At 39.2% G+C, this 20,321-nt stretch overlaps 3 protein-coding genes across 4 annotated transcripts; 2 read left to right on the forward strand and 1 right to left on the reverse strand.

Moving 5' to 3' along the window:
• The first annotated feature begins 41 nt into the window (after positions 1-41).
• Positions 42-8,833, forward strand: dis3 (DIS3 exosome endoribonuclease and 3'-5' exoribonuclease). The gene is made up of 21 exons (XM_067610389.1): positions 42-585; positions 1,903-2,060; positions 2,315-2,511; positions 2,760-2,833; positions 2,980-3,147; positions 3,322-3,486; positions 3,686-3,799; positions 4,021-4,158; positions 4,316-4,462; positions 4,569-4,685; positions 5,030-5,131; positions 5,567-5,631; positions 5,793-5,877; positions 6,082-6,209; positions 6,507-6,593; positions 6,731-6,887; positions 7,325-7,539; positions 7,678-7,846; positions 7,987-8,145; positions 8,274-8,396; positions 8,525-8,833. The coding sequence occupies exons 1-21, from the start codon at positions 367-369 to the stop codon at positions 8,591-8,593; spliced, it is 2,856 nt and encodes a 951-aa protein (XP_067466490.1). The 5' UTR covers positions 42-366; the 3' UTR covers positions 8,594-8,833.
• A 754-nt stretch (positions 8,834-9,587) lies between these two features.
• Positions 9,588-14,973, reverse strand: bora (bora aurora kinase A activator). Of its 2 annotated transcripts, none has more exons than XM_067610395.1 (12): positions 14,834-14,973; positions 14,383-14,537; positions 14,146-14,252; positions 13,225-13,270; positions 13,056-13,134; positions 12,890-12,934; positions 12,723-12,779; positions 12,341-12,621; positions 11,627-11,789; positions 10,905-11,485; positions 10,549-10,689; positions 9,588-10,366 (listed from the first exon to the last, which is right to left on the reverse strand). In XM_067610395.1, exons 2-12 carry the CDS (start codon positions 14,530-14,532, stop codon positions 10,346-10,348), a joined length of 1,671 nt encoding a protein of 556 aa, XP_067466496.1. In that variant the 5' UTR covers positions 14,533-14,537; positions 14,834-14,973; the 3' UTR covers positions 9,588-10,345. The 2 variants fall into 2 exon arrangements, with proteins under 2 accessions (XP_067466496.1, XP_067466497.1); XM_067610396.1 differs by having other exon boundaries at positions 14,383-14,532; positions 14,834-14,936.
• Positions 14,974-15,036: 63 nt separating this feature from the next.
• On the forward strand, positions 15,037-18,227 carry mzt1 (mitotic spindle organizing protein 1). Its single transcript, XM_067610397.1, has 3 exons — positions 15,037-15,289; positions 15,497-15,642; positions 17,673-18,227. The coding sequence occupies exons 1-3, from the start codon at positions 15,238-15,240 to the stop codon at positions 17,694-17,696; spliced, it is 222 nt and encodes a 73-aa protein (XP_067466498.1). The 5' UTR covers positions 15,037-15,237; the 3' UTR covers positions 17,697-18,227.
• Positions 18,228-20,321: the final 2,094 nt, after the last annotated feature.

Below are 20,321 nucleotides of genomic sequence, written 5' to 3' on the forward strand. Positions count from 1 at the left end.
TAAACACCCGGCCAACCAGTCCCTCTTTTGCTTTCCTCTGCTTTGTTTTCACTGGGCAAGAATTAGATGGCCGACCAAAAATGAAAAGCAAACTTTGTTTTGTCTTTTTTTTGTCTTTTGATGTCACCTTTTGAGGTAAAATAGGATGTGTTGTTAAAAGGATAGGCATTGTAAGCTGTAGCACTAGCTCTAGCACACACCTTCTTCGGGCTGCAGAAATATAAAAATACCTCAAAACTCCTGGAAAGTTTTGGTCGGCCCACTCAGTTAGTTTACACATGGGGAGCCAGTTCACTCTTTTATCGCCACCAAATGATAGGATAAAAACACCAGAGTTTTACCTTTTTAAAAACCGTTATCGTCATCATGCTGAAGTCTAAAACCTTCGTTAAGAAGACCCGGTCTGGCGGGGTGATGAAAGTAGTGCGTGAGCATTATCTGAGAGATGATATTTGGTGCGGAAGCGAGGCTTGCAGTGAATGCAAACAGGAGTCCACGGTGCTGCAGAGAGACGCGTGTATTGAGAGCAATCTGTGCTCATATCCACATTATCTGCTCCCTGACACTAATGTAGTGTTGCATCAGGTAAAGAAAAGAAACTTTGCCTGGATATCTTATTTCATACTTGTGCTCAAGCAAAAAGGCTTTTTGATCATCAGGCAGTCTAATATGATTTACAGACATCTTGGCATTTAACTTTCCATACAGGTTTCTAGTCCGCCCCAGTCTGTACCTCGCATGTATTGTGATAATACTTCATGTAGTATCAGATCCTTTACTTAGGTAGCAGCACTAGTACAGCAATGTAAAAATACTCCATTGCAAGTAAAAGTCTTGCGTGAACAATCTTGGTTAAGTAAAAGTACACAAGTATTAGCAGCAAAATGTAGTTAAAGTAGTGGTTTGGTCCCTCTGACGATGTATTATTATATATGATATCATTAGATTATTAATACTGAAGCATCCATGTGTAAGCAGCATGTTACTGTTGTAGCTGCTGGAGGTGGAGCTAGTTTGATCTACTTTATATACAGTTAGCTAGTTTAGTCCAGTGGTTTCCCAACCTAGGGGTCGGGCCCCTTCAAAGGGTCACCAGATAAATCTGAGGGGTCGTGAGATGATTAACGGGAGAGGAAAGAAGAAACAAAGTTCAAATACACAAACCCGTTTTCACTTTTTTTTTAAAAACTTTTTGTCTAATGTTTGATTTTTGGTGAAATATTGGATCATTTGAACATTTATTGAAATGAAACCATGTGAGAAGTTTAGAGGGAAAAATCACTATTTGGTTGAGCTATTAACAACTCAGACATCTGAAATGTGACCCGTCTACAAACTGCTTTTTTTAAGACGCCAAAAGCCCAAAAAGTTGGAAAGCACTGGTTTCATCTTTAAAATGTTTTGTATTTTAAAAGCTTGTTATATTATCCATTGTGTTAAATCTTCATCTGAAAAGTAACTAAAGCTGTCAAATAAATGAAGTGGAGTAGGAAGTACAATATTTCCCTCTGAAATGTAGTGGAGTGGAAGTATAAAGTAGCATAAAATGGAGATACTCAAGTATAGTACAAGTACCTCAATATTGTACTTAAGTACAGTACTTGAATAAATGTACTTAATTATTTTCCACCACTGGCTTCATGTAATATGATAATTCATGAGAGGCACAAACTAAACCTCATGATATTTATTCCTGAATGAAGAGCATGTCATGTTACTGTAATGTTGTTTTTATTATTTTCCTTTTCACACAGCTGTACAGCTATATGTGTCTTTTCATGACTATAATTTCAGTATATTAATGAGGATGATTATGATTCTGTGATTTTTTGCCTTTGTTCAGTTTTACTGAACAGTTGTCAGTCTCTTTAAACATATTTTTACAATTCCTGTGTCCTGCAGATCGATTTGTTGGAGGATCCAGTGATTCGTAATGTGATTATCCTTCAGACTGTACTTCAGGAGGTTCGCCACCGCAGTGCACCAGTCTATAAACGCCTGAAGGACATCATACATGAGAAAGAGAAACACTTCTACACCTTTACCAATGAACACCACAGGTAGAGAGACACGGCTGTTGTTTTTCTGCACCACAACATATTACTTGTACTATATTTATAGTATGTAAAAGTTATAGTAATATCCACACGCACGTTCCTCTTCAACCAAAGATCTTCGTATAAGACCTTCCTCATGAAATATATATGTATTTCTATATGATATACATATATATATTTGTGAATAGCACACAGAATTTTTTGCCTTCATGCTTGTAATCCTCATACATTAATCGTCATCATTTTCATTCTTCCAGAGAGACATTCATTGAACGTGAACCGGGGGAGAGCGCTAATGACCGTAATGACCGTGCAATCCGAGTGGCAGCCAAATGGTACAGCCAGCACCTGAAGACATCTGAGTCCGACCCAGATGGGCTGAAAGTGGTCCTCCTCACCAATGACCGAGGGAATAAGGAGAAGGCAGAGGAGAAAGGCCTGCTGGTGTACAAATGTAAGTGGTCTCTCTTCACATAGTAGCAGCAGTCTAAAAAGCTTTGCACATTAAGAACATAACACTCAAAAACGTTTTTGAAAATTACCATGCACTCTAAAACTACGTGCGGCCAGAGGGTTAAGAGGTTTCTTCAGGAAATAGAAGCTTCCTAAGTCCTCCTCATTAAGAAATACAACTATGCTTTCAAACTTCATCAGCTGTATCTACCAATTTGTCACAAACACTTTCATTCATTTCCTGTCTAGTTGAAGAGTACATCAAGAGTCTGATAGCAAACCCTGAGCTTGTGGATCGCCTGGCATTGTCAAATGATGACAAGGTAAACACACACAACTTTGTGGCTTTTAAATATAGAGTTAAACGCTAGTTCATGTTTTTAGGTAAAGTGTTACTGTAACTGCAGCTATTTCTTACCTTCTCCTCTTGTCGCCTCCCCCATTTATTTCTCCTTCCTCCCTCCCTCAGAACGAGATCACCAGCAGTAAGGTGTTATTCCCAGAGCACCTCCCTCTGTCCAGGATCCAGGCAGGCATCAAAAGTGGTTCCTTCCTTCAGGGAACGTTCAGGGCCAGCAGGGACAACTACCTGGAGGCCACAGTCTTTGTCCAGGGAGAGGGGGAAGAGAGCACAGAGGTGTGTATCTACATGTGAAAATCTGGAAATGTAAGGATGTATCTCCCAAACTTTATCCGTGTGTTGGTGAGAATTTGTTGTGCAGTGGTGAAATTTAAGTTTCATTAGAGGAGTGACTAGCAAAGTGCCTGCATATGTTAAAAACATTGTCCTTGCTTTTCCGCTTCCTGCCAGGTTCTCATCCAGGGTCTGCAGAACCTCAACAGAGCGGTGTACCAAGACGTGGTTGCCGTGCAGCTGTTGCCACGGAACGAGTGGGTGGCGCCCTCTTCAGTCGTGCTGCAGGACGAGGGTAAAGCAAAGGATGATAATGCTGAGGAAGAAGAGGAGGAGAAGGCTGTGAGTAAATTACTGATTTTGCCTCTGCTTACAGTTGATGGACATATATGCTGAAGATAGGTGTGCTGTGTAACACAAAAAGAGAGCCCATATTTTTTTGTTTATTTTGCATTTAAATTGCAACCCCCGATGAGCTCTTCGGAGCTGTCTAAATATTCTCTGTGTTCCTGTGTGTGTGTGTGTGTGTGTGTGTGAGCAGCTGAAGATCTCAGCAGCCGAGGCAGCCAGGAAACCCACAGGCAAAGTAGTGGGAATCATCAAAAGGAACTGGAGGCCGTTTTGTGGCATGCTCAACGTTTCCCAAATCAAAGAGGTAACACTGGACTGCTCTATATATCAAGTCTAAATAGACTTGCTAAGTCTAAAAATCCAACAGAATTTGAATTTCTGTGCCAAATTTTATCATGCAGAGGAAGGAAATATTATTGTTTTACTTATAAAATTGATAAAGGTCTTGAGACCAGATATTAGCGCTGACTGTGTCTTCCTGTCTGTTTCCTGTTTTTGTAATTTTTTCTCTTCTTTTTCATGAAGTCAACACGCCACCTTTTCACACCAGCAGACCGCCGTGTTCCACGCATTCGCATTGAAACACGTCAGGCAGCCACACTGGCAGGCCAGAGGATCATGGTGGCCATCGACGGCTGGCCCAAAGACTCCAGGTATCCAAATGTGAGTGTCCTACGATTAGTACGCACATCCTGAGCTGTCCTAGTTTGACAGGACTTTGAATTGTTCATGTTCTCTGTGTCTGTATGAAGCCATGCCTCTCTAGCTTCATAAGTAATAATTCTGCATATAAATACAAAGTTTGTTTCTTTTTTTTTAGGGTCATTTTGTGCGTAGTTTGGGCAACGCTGGGGAGAAGGACACGGAGCAGGAAGTCCTGCTTCTGGAGCATGACGTTCCCCACCAGGCCTTCTCTCAGGCTGTGCTCAGTTTTCTTCCCAAGATGCCGTGGGCCATCACACCAGAGGTAATTGCTGCGTTTCCAGAGATACACTGGGATTTTGCAAGCACAAACTGTATGTAGAGGTGTGTGTAGATATTAATGTGTGTGTGTGTGTGTGTGTGTGGTACAGGACATGGTGAGGAGAGAGGACCTGAGAAATCTGACAGTGTGCAGTGTGGATCCTCCAGGATGTACAGACATAGATGATGCTCTGCACTGTAGAGAGCTGGAAAATGGAAACCTTGAGGTATGCATATTGTATACACACACATACACTATTAAATAACCATATTAGGTTATATGTGTGTATATATATATATATATATATATATATATATATATATATATATATATATATATATATATATATATGTATATGTGTATATATATATATATATATATATGTATATATATGTATATATGTATATATATATATATATATATATATATATATATATATATATATATATATATATATATATATGTATATATATATATATATATATATATATATATATATATATATGTATATATATGTATATATATATATATATTGCGACTCTCTCTCAGTCTGTTTTTTGTTTACCGTAGGTGGGCGTTCATATCGCTGATGTCAGTCACTTCATCAGACCTGGAAACGCTCTGGACAAAGAGGCCGCCAACCGTGGCACCACCGTCTACCTGTGTGGCAAAGTGAGGAGAAACAGGCATATCACAGCATGTTTGACAACAGAGCTTGGTTGCAAAAAACTACAAAACATAAAGCAATGTCTCTGTTAGCTCTATAAGCTTTGGGATCTTATATTTTGCAAACCAGTTTAGGTGAACACAGAATCTGTTTCGGATGTAGCAGCCTGACGCTTTCGCCATATTTTTAGCTTTTTGACTCTATTCCAATCATCTCATTTTCTCTGCATATGTGCCCTCTGCGTGTGGTTTTAGTGCAGCTTTTTAGGAAGAGATATTTAAGTTGTATTGAAATTTTTGAATATTGTGACAACTACTATGCCTGCCTTGACCGCCAAATAGTCAAGTTTTAGAATTGAATGATCAATTCATTAAAAAAAACTATTTTGACACCAAAGAACTGAAATAAAGCATCTTACATGTGTTTGATGTGTCCAACAGAGAATAGACATGGTTCCTGAGCTGCTCAGCTCCAATCTTTGTTCTCTACGCTCCAACGTGGAGAGGTGAGGACACACACACTTCCACTTACTCAAAAATAGATGTCAACTGTGCTCTTTCTTTTCCCCAAATATCAAGCATATATTTTTGCCATTCTAGCTGATATGAACTGAATGTAGTTCTAATGTTTGTCTGTGATTATGTTTTTTTTTTTTTTTTAAATAAGGCTGGCTTTCTCATGTATCTGGGAGATGAACCATGAAGCAGAAATTCTAAAGACACGGTTCACAAAAAGTGTCATTAACTCAAAGGTAAAGTAGCACCATGTAGACACAGAAGCACAGAAAATATGCAGAAGCGTGTGTATCAAATATCCTGCAGCTGATACTACTGCCTGCTTTGATTATTTATTTATAAGACACAAAATTACAGGCTTAGTTTGATTTATGTTTATTTAATGTTGATGTTTTATACTAAATTCTTTCTCTTCCCCTCTATCTCTTAATTCGGTCCAGGCATCTCTGACTTATGCTGAGGCCCAAATGAGGATTGATGACACCAACAAGAATGATGACATCACCAAGAGCCTGCGGGGCCTCAACAAACTGGCCAAAATCCTCAAGAGGCAGAGGATAGAGAAAGGGTAATGGCTGGCAGTTAGGAGAAGAAATAGCTGCAGGAAATGGATTTACAGAAAGTAGGCCAGCACATCATATTGTTTTGGACAAAATTTACTGTTTTTGATTGATCCGTGCATAACTCACTTAAAATCCGTGCATAAGTCACTTAAAAATTAGTAAACATGCCCTCCAGTTCACTGATAGTGAAAATAGCAAATCAGGATAATAAGGACAATAGGGAAATATGGGAAAAGAATCCAGCTCATGAGGTTTAATTGATCGTAGTTCCTTATATGAATCATGTTTTGTGTCGCATTCAGGGCACTGACGCTGTCATCTTTGGAGGTCCGTTTCCACATGGACAGTGAAACCCACGACCCCATTGACCTCCAGACCAAAGAACTCATGTAGGTAACTTCAAAAAGGAGCATTCTGCAGAATCCTTTTTGAAACCCTTTTCTCCACAAAATCTCTCCTTTTTTATGCTTTTTTCAGTGTGTCTCATGCAATCTTTTAGTTAATAAACTCATCTCCTGGTTTTTAGGGAGACCAACTCCATGGTTGAAGAGTTCATGTTGCTGGCAAATATTTCAGTCGCCCAGAAGATCTACGATGAATTTTCAGAGTGCGCCATGCTGAGGAAACATCCAGCACCACCTCCATCTAACTACGACATCCTCCTCAAGGCTGCAAAGTCGAAGGTGGGTGGAGATGGATGATCATGCAGAAAAAAACAGCTTTGGTTTTCAAGTTATATGCCTGTTTCTTGAACTCATTTGTTTCTTTTGGCCTAAGATGTTGTGTCCATTCATTAGCAGAATCTCAAGATATCTACATTTAAGAGGGCTTTCTTACAATGTCTGTTCAGTTGAAGTCCCTGTAAATAAAATGTTATTACCAGAGAAACCATGGTCAATAATGCTGCAACCTAAAGTTAAAATACAGGTAGACAATACACAAAACTATTAACAGGCACAGAAGCAAGCAAGTGAATAGACTAACAAACAGAAATCGGGCTCCATGTTCAAACAAATGTTCAAATCAAAACATATCTACAGTATATGACTAACCATGCTAATGACTTCTATTATAAATACATTTTAACGTACAAACACTTTTGTGTCCTTCTTCTTAATAGGATGTGGAGATCCATACAGATTCAGCCAAGGCACTGGCTGATTCCCTTGATGTGGCCAAGGTGGACGGTTTCCCATACTTTAACACGCTGCTGCGCATTTTGGCCACTCGTTGCATGATGCAGGCCGTCTATTTTTGTTCTGGCATGGACAACGATTTCCACCACTACGGTCTCGCTTCACCCATTTATACACACTTCACATCACCTATTAGGAGGTATGAAAACAGACACTCTACACTACTTGACTAAATGAGTTTTAGGGGGGCATTTATAACAAACAAATGTGCATAATTGACAGATCATCACACCGCAGTGCTTTCTAACCTTCTCATGTCATCTGCTCTCATACACAGGTATGCTGATATCATAGTACACCGCCTGCTGGCCGTGGCCATAGGAGCAGACAGCACCTACCCAGATTTGATGGACAAACATAAGCAGTCAGCCCTCTGCAACAACCTCAACTACAGACACAAAATGGCTCAGTATGCACAGAGGTCGTCAGTGGCCTTCCACACGCAGGTAAACATATAGAGACACAGCAGTTTGATGTATCCATCATGATATCATTTTGACTGACCTAAAGTGAAAGTCAGTTTTATAATCTCCACAATAGTGCATATTACAATTTCATGCTTTTAATACACACAATCTCTTTCCAGTTGTTCTTCAAGAGCCGAGGTATTTTGAACGAGGAGGGATTTGTACTGTTTGTGAGGAAGAACGCGATCATTGTACTCATCCCAAAGTTTGGCCTGGAAGGAACAGTCTTCTTTGACTCCAAAGACAAAGCAGGCCCAAATCTTGTTTTTGATGAAGAGGTATAAACTCTTAATTCATTTAATTTTATATAACTGAAGTCATTCATTTGCTTCAGTTTAGTTTTAACTCAACACTGATAAACGTTAATGAACAGTGCTTAAAATATTTCTTCTGTATGTGTGTTGAGGGTCCCACTCTGGCAGTAGAGCAGCACACCTTCCGCATATTTGACAAAGTGAAAGTCACCATCAGTCTAGACGACTCCAACATTCAGCACCAGAAGATCCGCATGTCTCTGATTGAACCGGTGGTAAGGACAGACTAAACTGGATATGGGTTTTACTATCAAAAGACGACCTTTTTAAATCTTGAAGAGATTTTTTTTGTCTCTTAATTTAAGCTTTATCAAACAGCTACAAGCTAATTATCCTGTTTCAGATTCCTGGTGTGAGTGTTCCAGCCCCAGATGTTGAGCCACAAGCCAAGAAACCCAAACTGGACCGCTGACACAGAAAACAGCAGTGAAGCACCAGAACCACCATCTGATCCTCTCGAAGATTAAATCTTTAAGAACTAGTTTTGAGTCTTTGTTATGTACATTATAGATATAGACATTGTTATAGTGTACTATAGTGTTCCCAATTTAATAAATCTACCACAGAGAAGCTACACTGCTCCACATGTACCCATCTAGTCTTACATTGTCATTTTATCATTTCAAACTTGACATAAAGTGTTTGTTTTTTTTACTTACTTGTGTCTGTGTGTTTTGTAGACTCAACATCATTCTTAATCTGCAAAACTTGTACAGGAAATGATTCATAACACTGACAGTTATGATCTACAGCTTTGTTATCTTGATATAAGAACAATGGAAAAAATGAATAATTATCAGAGCATCCTCTATGAATGTTATAAAATTTTGAGTAGTAAAAATCTCACTAGAAGGTCCATTCAGCTGTAGATGCTCTGGTTCATCTAAATGGATTTTTGGGGTGAGATTGGTGACGGTTTCCAAGGTCAACAATGAACTTTCAACCTAATTTTTTAAGCTAGCATGGACAAGAAGTGCCCAGGAAAATGTAAATTTGAACACCACCAATACCATGACAACCAGGCAAACCTCATCTCCATCGGAGGATCGTGGTATGGTCAAAAGCTCAAGAACAGCTACTAAATAGATGTTGTGGTGCGATTGTTCTGTCGATTACTGTTGCCATGGTCAAGAATGAACTTTAAATCTCAAAATTAGTATTCAGTGATCCTACAGTAAAACGTAAAACTCATGTTCATCCCATTTAATCTTTTACTAGATCAAAATTTCTCAACCATTTAAAATCTCATACTATTTAATGTGGACAGAATATAGAGACACCATATGGAGCTCGACCCTGATTATTTAGAGACATTTCTAGACCAAGTCATTAAGTCAAAATACTCCTTTACTTAAATGGTCAGGACTAAAAATAAACAAGAAATAAATGTGTTCTCAAGTCAGATAAAAAATTCAAGTTAATTTAATGTGACAATGATCCAGCTCATGTGTTAAGTATAGAAAAATGGTGTACAAATGGCTCCATCAGCTATTAAGTCATTAGTGGCATTATTCAGTGGGTCTTCTGGAATAAATATTCTTACAATCCAAATAAGATCCACAAGTAACCTCAATTTTAACATTTCTCATTCAATAAAAGAAAAAAAAAGTCAATCATATAAAAAAAAAGCATAAATGGTTTTAAAACATAAATACAGTACAAATCTGATGCCATCTGAAAGTCAGGATTTATCAGGTCAATCATGTCAGCACCAAATAAAATTGAAATCATGGCATTAACATCAATACAGCATTCAAGGAGGTTACTGTTGTGCAAGTTCATTACAAAATTGGCTATTTTTTTCCTCATCACCCCAGTATCCTGGATCCAAAACTACTGTTGATTTTGGATCATCGTCTTACAGTGGTAGTAAGATAGGCTGTGGGTAAAGTCTACTCCCTTCTAACCTGTGATAAAACATATTGTAGACCATTTCCGTTCAGTCAGGCAACTTGAACCTGCACCCTTGGAAGAAGTAATAACCACTTGTGAAATCTCTGTTCTTTTTATACCTCATTTAACAGTTGACCCCATTCACCCTAACCATATTAATTTGACATAAATGCTTCAAACATAGTGTAAACGTTGTTGTATTTGATTGCAAAATAATCATCTTAAGCTTCTACTAGAAGAGGTGTCCCTTTCAATGCATCCGTCAGATGGCTCAGTGGTGAGGATAAAACACCTGGAAAATAAGAAATCACTTTAATTTATTGATAAAACAAAAGACTGTGAATCAAATCTCTGAGCTAATGCCTGTCAGCGTGCACTAAACTGTCAATTAACACACTTGACTAATCGATATGTGTGTAAGATGTATCTTAAATAAGTGCTGTGTTAGTGTGTAAAGGGTTAACAGTGCTGTACCTTTACTTTAGTGTGTCTAGTGAGTTGGTAGGCTTCTTCTGCCAGGTTTGAACTGAAGGACTCTTTGCTGTGACAGTCTGAGCTGAGGCCATCAATAAGACTAGCAGTGCCCGTTGAGGTAGTATTGTACCCGCTGTCCACCTGAACACACACGAAAAAGCAGTCAGTTACCATCAGATAATACAGTTTTCAGTTCCGCAGAGTGTCTTATTCGTCCACAGTTCAACAAACTAACTAGCCTCACAAAGAGCGATGTGAAACTGACAGATTTATTCATATAAAAATATAAGAGAGTTAAATATTCTGTGAAATATAAAGAAAACAGACATTGCCTTGATATCAGTGCTTACACAAACCTGCATGCTGGAATCGTAGCGTATGCTGCTTCCCTCTGCCAGGAGAGACACAAACATCTGAGAGCTTTCTACTGCTGACACATTGCCCATGCGAGAGCTGGTCAGCTGTCCCAAAGGCCCTTCATTCTCCTCCTCTTCATCCTCATTGTCCTCCTCCAACCTCCCCTCCATCCTTGTCTCCTTGCCCTCCTCCATATCCACAGGTTCCAGAAGATCCAAGCTAACGCTCTCAGCGTCGGCAGGGTGAGCGTCCCGGGCCAGGGGTGAAGATGGATCTAGCTCCATAGACGGGAGAGTGGACGAGCAAGAGGAGGAGGGGAGTTGGTCCTCAGCCTCCTGATAGTCCTGGAGCTTAGGGTTGAGGATCGGGGAGATGAGGGGAGGGGAGGCCCAGCAGCGAACTCTCGCCCTGGGCTTAGATCTGGCGTTGTGCTTGAGCTCATTGTGGCAATGGAGCTGTTGTGGGGAGCAGCTACGAATGGGAGAGCAACCCTCAACAAATGGACTCTCAGTGCAGGAAGGGATATCTACGTCCAGGGGAACACCTTGTGGGGTCAAATTCCTCGGCTGCTTCCTCTCAGCTTAGGAAAGAAGAGGGATAAACAAAAAGATGGGAGTGTTAAAGAAAGAACACAGATTTTTAAAAACCCTTATCATAAGAGGTTGTATAATGGTAATTATGGTACCGGTGAATTGGTGAAATTACAAAACCAATAGTCTACCTGAGCCAATAGGTGTGCGGGCTGCATTTGCAACAATAGGAGAAATTGTGGGAGAAACAAGGCCAGCAGGAGACGACTTATCAGGGAACAGAGGACTGGTGATGCTGCCCAGGCTGCAGTCCCGGAAGCAGCCATGCTGGATGGGACTGGACGAGAACTGACCCTACAGTAAAGACAAGACAAACATATTTTCAGTTTTTAATAGTTACATTTCTCATTATTATTTAACAAAAATGTAATGTTTGATCCAAGTACAAAAATATTATTCTGCACACAACACACACACACACTCAGCACAGTTTCCAAGAGGCCACCTGACCTCCGCAAGAAAAAACTAGAAGTAAAATTTAGTGGTGAAATTAGGTTTTTGCTCTCTTTTCGCAAATGTTATGGACACTTGACATTGAAATTCTGTAGAGTAAACAAAAGATCAATAAAATTAATTAATGGAGATGCATGACATTAATCTTTTATGACTTACATAATAAAACATTATACTTTTGTTGACATTCCAGTTTAAAAGATGCCATTAGACACAACAAAAGATCACAGATGCACATTTCATAATCTCCCAAATATAGAAGGTAAAAAAAAAAAATCATACATCAACACCAATGAAAGTAATATAATGACCATAATAATAATTGATTGACAAAACATTACTGCACCCAATGAAAACCATCATTAATTGCACCGCTACACTTCTCCACTCACCGTAGATGGAGTCGGAGCGGACACACCACAGGACAAAGGGGAGGAAAAGATGGATGATACAGCTTCTCCCTCAGAACCTGTAACACCTACTACGGCTCCCTCTCCTTGGTTTAGTAGTGACCTCTCGTGCCTGGAATGATCTCTTTCTGGGCTTGGTGGGCTGGAGCTGTCAGAGCCGCTATAACTGCCTTGGCCATCAAGGAAGAGTTTTCGCCTCAAGGAGGATGAGCTGAGGCTCTCCTGAACTGCATCGCATGCTTCCTCATAACGGTAATATTCCCCTGAAGGGAGGGGAGAAACAGATAAGACGGTGAATTCATGGTGGAATACTCTCTCATAATTGACTCTCTGACTTTGTGCTGGCATCTTTTTAGACACTTACCTAGAAGTTTCTCCAAATCAAAAGCCAAGGGTAACGAAAGAGTTGTCTGACAAGCAACTGAAAAACAAACAAGGTCAAAAAACAAGTTATTAGACAGTCAGGGAAAAAGAAGAATTGAGCACTGCTAGAAGAAAGTAATGTCAAAGCCTCTCAAATGACACACCAACCTGAGTGTTTTTCTGGCTCCTCAGCAATCATTGCAGACATACAACCTGAAGGTGCAAGGACACAATACAGTAACATGAAAATGAAAGTCACAAAACCAGAATCCAGTATGAAATCAAAGCACAGTGAAGAAAAATATCTGAAGTTGAGAGTAATATAAAGACTTACTTTTCTTATGGATCTGAGGGGCTTTACGGGTGTCTGGGGCCGCCCAGGGGGAGGGCACAATGGTTCCTTTGGTGAAAAACTTTTTGGGAGAAAGGCAAATGACACAATTACATATGACATTAAGTGAAATCAATATATCAACTTCTCTATTCTTATATCTTCAGCATACCTGTTCAATCGCATTCTGGCGCTTTTCCTCGATGTCAGAATCCGTCCTAGGTGTTAGAGAGAAAAAAACAACAACTTGTCACTCAAATTCTATCATGTTTAATTTGCTGTCTGGACTTAACGCATCAAGATAGAGTCACTTTATGAAAGCAGACAGGAAAGTGTATAACAAGATATATTTAGACATGCTGATTGAAGGACAGGTTCACAATTTTTCAAGTCTGTCTTGAAATAGTCAGGTGCCCATATGAACACTGAAAGAGGTTTTCCTTGCTGTAATCATTCCTGCTGTTCATACTGGCTATTAAAAGATCCCCTTCAAATGTGCTTTCAATGTAAGTGATGGAGGCCAAAATCCACAGTGTGTCCACTCAGTCATTTTGTGTAAAAATGCATTTAAATGTTATTCTGAAGCTTATATGGGGCTTCAGCAGTCTAACTCAGTCATATCAAGTGGTTATCTGCCACATTTACAGTCTTTTTAGCATAAAATTCCCTCCTAGTGTTTTCCTGTTGAGCTGTGGTGGAAGTATAGGAACAAAAAGAGGGACTTTGGCACTAAAAAGACAAATGTTGAAAGATATCTACTTGATTTGACTAATTTTGACGACTGAAACTTCATATTAGCTTCAAATAAACTTTTAAATACATTTTTGCACAGCAGGCTTGTGGATTTTGGCCCCTTCATTTACATCGAAAGTGCATTATGAAGGGATCCTCTAATGGCCAATATGAACAGGAGGAATGATTATGGCAAGAAAAACCTATTTCAGTGTTCATTTAGGCTCCTGATTATTGTTTTAAGACAGACTTGAAAATTTGTGAACCTGTCCTTTAAGTCACCGGGATTTCACAAGGAAAGTCAATGTCACTTTTATGTATCTACCATAAACCACTATTGTGTCATCACTACATACAGTACCTTGTCTGGCTGAGGTAAAAGGACTGTCGCTGGATATCCTCTGGGTCTATGTGTACTGGGAGAAGACTGGCCATTTCATCAATAGACCAGTTAAACTTCGGTGGAGTCTGGGTGGAAAGAAAGATGAGGAAGTGAGTAAAAGACAACATAAAACCTTCAGTAGAGTTAAATCTGTGGGCATCATACATTGTACAGACATTTGCAATAGTAGAGATTTGAGGTTGCGTTCAAACTTACAGCTTTACAAGGTTTGGACTTGAAGACAGATGGACTTGGCACCAGGGGTTCACGGAGATGGCGATAGTCATTAGGACTTTCAAAGGGGTTTCGTATAGAGGGTCTACCTGGAGTCTCTGGAGTGATCTGTAGCTCAACATGGTCCCCCATCTTAACTGACCACAACAGATATTACAGTCAGCAAATAGGAATTTCAAAGATTTAAAAAAACACCAATGCAAAATGCAGACAAACAGGGGGTACAATAACAGCCAGTCTTTCGTTGTAAGGTGAATAGTTTGGTATGTTAGCTACATTATTGTTGACTAGTCTTCGAAGAAAGCAACTAACGACAAATAATCTGGTTTCATCGTTACGTTACACAATTTTCCTTCTTCCCTCTTTCTTAACACACTAAAAACGAGGTGAACATTGAAACATTAGCCGATTATTTTTTGTCAATGGTACTTACAACTATAAACGAGCCCGTACTCTGAACATACAGCTAAAAAACAATATTCATTGAAGAGTCAGCAGCAACCAAACAATCCGTAGTGAGACGGCTTCAAACGTTTATTTCAATTTTGCTCTCAAGGCCCAGCAGCCAATAGAAACGCTGCAGGAAGCTCTTAGTAACCAATGAAGGAAGTCGTGTCGTCACTTCCTCTGCCAGTCTGGTTGTCGTAGTGATCCCGGCAAGCTAGGTAGCTAGCCGCCAATACTGTCTCTTAATTCAGCTAATAATGAATACGAAACGTTTAAACTCCGACTGAAGAGTTGCAATAAGTTATTAATCTCGTATCGGATCTTGTTTGTTAGCCACTTGCTAGCAAACGTTGGCTAACTAAGCTAACTAAGCTACATCCATTCAGCACCATGGCAAGTGCATCAAACGCAAACCTAAACGCAGTCCGGGAGACGATGGACGGTAATTATATGTTTAAAGAATATATCCAATGCGTATTTGAGAAATAATTTCAAATTCGTTTTGTTTAACGTCAACATATCGGTTTGCTTGTTTGTAATCGTTTCAATAATTGATTGTATTGAACGTGCAGCAAGTCAAGTTTTGTCTAGCTGTCAGATTAGTGGAACATTAATATCTAACTGACTCTTCTCCTTCTTCCTTCAATAGTGCTGCTGGAGATCTCCAGACTGCTGAACACAGGTTTGGACATGGAGTCTCTGTCCATCTGTGTGAGACTGTGTGAGCAGGGCATCAACCCAGAAGCCCTGTCAGCAGTTATCAAAGAGCTGCGTAAAGCCTCCGAGTCCCTAAAGGTACAAAAACAAACTCCTGAATAACTCACTTTTTTACGGTATTGTAAATAATCAATTTTGGTGGTGGGCAAGTCCCACCCCCGTTTATCCATTTTATAAACTGCTGACCATTCAGTTAATTATTGTTAAGAAATCGCCCATGAGAAATTACCAGACCTCAAAGTGATGTCTTAAAATTTCTTTCACTGTCTAATCAACAGTCTCAAAACCTGGAATCCTCAATTTTCATTGATATGAAAGTGTGAAAATTTGAAGATCCTTCCAATTTTAGAGGCTGTAATCATCTAGTCTTATGTATTTTTCTAGATAAATTACCGTTAATAAATGATTGAAATTGCCATCACTTTAATTGTGTGTTGATCAGGTAATTCATTGATCAACAAATTGTTTTATCAATTAATTCAGATGTTGAAGTGATATCAATACAATTTCCTACACCACCACTAAAAACTACTGCAGTGTGGAGATGTGCCAGTATACCGTTTTTACGATATTTCGCAGTAAAACATTTGACGGTATCTATACCGGTGTTGTGTAAAAGTCTGTTCCCCCCTCAATTAATGTTCCCCTCCTGGGGTTAAAGAAAGGGGAAACTTATATTGACAGGGGAACAGACTTCAACACAACACCACTATACCATTTTTATGACATACAATGGTAAAACTGCTGACATTATCAATACTGGCAACCATTTCCATTACCATGATCATCGTTGTTTTCAGAGGAAACCGTGAGCGCAGAGCAGCTGTCCTGTCTCCATTAGTAGTTTGAGTTTGTCTAGACACACGTGGCCTGTAAGAGCCCTTTATAACTGATGTTCTGTGCGTGTTAACAAATTTCTCTGCTTTTTAAAAATTAATTTAACTGGTAACAGCCAGCTTAATACAAACTTAATACAACTTAATACAAAGTACTTGCACTCAAGGAATCATAAATCATGAATTTCCAAAATATGAATGTTTTTGTAGAATCTTGAGAGACACTGAGCTGCATTTTAAGTGATTTCTAGTCAACTGTCTTAAACTTTGATCAACCTGATTTTGAGTTTAAACTGTTTTGATGTTATTTCTTCAACAAGGCTGCAACATACAGCTCAGTTCAGTGAGTAAAACCCAAGGCAATCATGGTGTGAAGTAATTTAACTATAGTTTAGTACTAATAGGAGGATTTCAGGGAATGTGATTATTGTGATAAGTTCAGATTCCCACAGCTGCATGTTTTTGTGATACCTTGAAAAAATTTAAAGCAGTTAAAAGGGTTGCTAAATGTGAATGTTTACAACGACATGTTATAGATTTGGAGGAGATTACAATATATACCGTTAAACAATGAAAAATATGTAAGCTGCTTTAAATGCTGTTTATACTCAGGTATCTGTCGCTTGAGTGTTAGGCTATTATAGACAATATTGGAAATCAGTGGGAACAACTGTTGGACAGCAGTGATGGATTTTTGTGATTTTTGAACAAATGTGTTGAAGTATCTTGATTTGTAAAGTAATTATGTGAGTATCCCAAAATACACAATCCCATCTGGTTCTTTTATCCACCAAGAGTTTCTTGTTTTTCCAGAAAACATGTTATACCGCGATATAAGCTGCCCGATATGATAATAGTCTGTCCGTATACCACCTCCTCCTAACATGGTATAATATTGTCAAAGTTTTGTTCTGGTGTTAAATTTGACCTCTCAACATGTCACCTCCTGTCAGGTGTTTGCAATAAATGTGTGCTAAAAAAAACTGATTATTATTATATAATATGCTCTATATTCTTTTCTTGAGGCTTGTTTACTGATATGGGGTTTTCCACTTAAGAGTGACTGAATCATAAATTAATTTTTATTACGATTAAGGACAACTGATAACACTTTTAAAAAATGCGCGCACAATGTGAATTCCTAATATTCATTAGCATTTGTGTTTTCCACACATATCAGACTCCCAGACAGTTGTGTAATTCAATCATAAGACTGAAGCCTGTATAGTGATATAATGTTAATCACTGCTGTATATTTATATTGTGTTTCAGGCTCCTGAGAACTGCACAAACTGAAGAAGAAGACTGGTCACCTCAGTTTGGGACATTTTTAATGGGGTCATACCTCATTCCTGGATCTGTACAATGGGATCTTCAGCCAATCAGATCTGTCGCGTGTTGACGATCTATCCTCAGCCTCCTCTGTGACTAATGTGCTCCTGTCCTGTGCTTTGGCTGATGTTTGACCGAGTTTTTGTATACAGGTGTCGACCTCAGTCCTCCTCTGAAACGCTCCCAACAGGAGAGCACGCTCAGCCGTTCTGCCTCTAATTTAAGCTTGCTCCAAGTAGTTCCAGCTGCCATTTGTCATTTGAGTGGTATTAGCATTGACATCCTGCCTTAATTTAAGAGCATACATTGCATATCTGAGTCAACTTGTATTGCACTTTTCATTCAGTAAATCTTTTTTTATGACGTTCTGAAATGTAGAATTAGTTTTTAATTTTGTGTAAGCATAATACATTTTTCAACTTTTGCCATTACCTTTGTCCATGTAACCATCAATGATTAATAATGTCTAAATAAAAGTGTTACAGTCAACAGCCACCAGGTGGTGTTGTGTCATTCTTATTCCAATCTCAAGTATAGGTATTTATTTGATGTTTGGTTCTAACTGTGCAAGTATCTCACAAGTTTTCTTGATAGATATTTTTAAGAGCAATTAAATAATTTTATCAGGTACATTTTTTTTTTTAAATTTTCCCCTATTCATTTACCACAGCAAATCACACTGCTGTCTTTTTTTGTGTGTGTGCGTTGCCTTTATCCCCTTTTAGAAGATGAGATAGATTTAGACACTAGATTTTAGAGAGGAAATTTTCTTTCCTGTCACACTAGGTGAAAGGGACAAAGACACTGGTAAAACATTGCACAACACAATACAAAAACAGACCATGCAGGGGTGAACACATGCAAAGCCAATAAGCTGTACAAAAGAGAAGACATGAACAAGGGTCATTCTTTACTGCAGGATGTCCTGTTGAACTGGAATCTTGGCCCCTTTATATCTGTGCTCTATCCACAGAAAAAGTATTTTAGATATATTGCATACTTGACAAAAAAATCCCCATCTTTGATCAACCAGAAATGAAGCCCCTACATCACGTATCCAACCACACGGAGCATTGTTTTCTTTCTCCACCGTCTGTAAAATAGCTCTATTCATCTTCTAGACGAGGGAAAATGCTGAGACCACAGAACATTCCACCACAGGCCAATATAAAGGCTTGAAGCGACCTCTCATCCGCAAGGGCTTGTATTAGTAGTTCTTCATTGTGTGTGTGTGTATGGGAGGGGGGGGGGGGGGTCTCCATGTGTGTGAGTTAAGGTGTTTGTGCTGCTCTGTAGATGTCTACAAATGAGTAGCCCCCTAAGCCAACTGACAGTAACGCCTCACCCCTCACAGGCACACCACAGAGAAAACCAGTGAGCGAGCAGCAGGGTGTTGGTGTAAGCATTTCTGTCTTCTTCTGCTTTGTCTCGCCATCTTGACTGACAGGCTGTGGGTCTAAATCTCTGTTCTGCTGCTTTGATCTCTTAACACAGTATTTCTCTGTTCCTCAATACCAGCATCATGTTCACCGAGTATGAGAGGCATACAGATACGGTGCGGTGGCTCTCCTTGATAGCCCATAAGCCCCAAACAACCCCTGGCCTCCGTGGGGGGTGAGTTGAGATGTGGATGGAGAGAGACCCACATTGAGAATCCTTTTCTTTTACAAAGGAAAAGAGTTATGCATGGCTTGATTGGCTACTGTGGGCGTGGGATTCGGGATGCATTGCTCTCTTTTTGATGTGTTTGAAGGGTTTCTCCTGATCCTAGCCGGCTACTTTGATCTCTGTTAAACAAAATATTCCCAAATCCCATAGTCCTGACTGAGAGATTAGCGTCCATATATGCATAAACATCTAAGAGGTGTTCAACTAGGGCACTGGTCAGGTCACATGACTGTATAAACTTAAGAGGCAAGCAGGTCCTCACATCAAAACTTCTAAAGGTGTTTATGTTTGTATGTCTGATAATTATCCAGGCCGAGGATTATTTTTCTGATAAATGAGGGCATTCTCATTTAAAAGTGAAAGACCCATGTGTTGCAGTCCGGTGTGTGAAATGGATATTACAGAAATAATTAGACTGATTAGAAGTTCCTTATGTATAAGGAAAGATGAGCTGTTGATGTTCAAACCTGAATTACGGGCACATTGTCTCATGAAGAACAAACGCAGTGTTTGCTGAGCCTTATTTGAAGTAGAGTTTAACCAGTTATAAACCATAGAAACAGGTTAGTTTACATACAAAGGAAGGGCTTTGTTTGTTGAAGGATTTAGATGAGACTGAGGATGAAATATTTCATGTGTTTTTGCTCATTATATGATTATTTAAGGGCTACACTTTTTAGTAAGATGTCCTGATCTGATTAGTTCTTCTGGTTGGATGATTATGGTGGATAGTTTTTTTGTGGTGCTTGAGACAAAGTTGTTTGTTTACACTGTAATGTTATTTAAGAAGTTATTTTCTTGTGTCAAATGTTTCAGCACTGCAACAGTATCTTTGGTGTCTATGTGGGCTGGACACTTGTATATGCATGACACAGTAAATAACATATAGGTAGATTGCAGCAGACTCTGAATGCCCTGCAC

This window comes from Thunnus thynnus, chromosome 14 (genome assembly GCF_963924715.1).
Source record: "Thunnus thynnus chromosome 14, fThuThy2.1, whole genome shotgun sequence".
In the NCBI taxonomy this organism is placed as follows: Eukaryota; Metazoa; Chordata; class Actinopteri; order Scombriformes; family Scombridae; genus Thunnus; species Thunnus thynnus.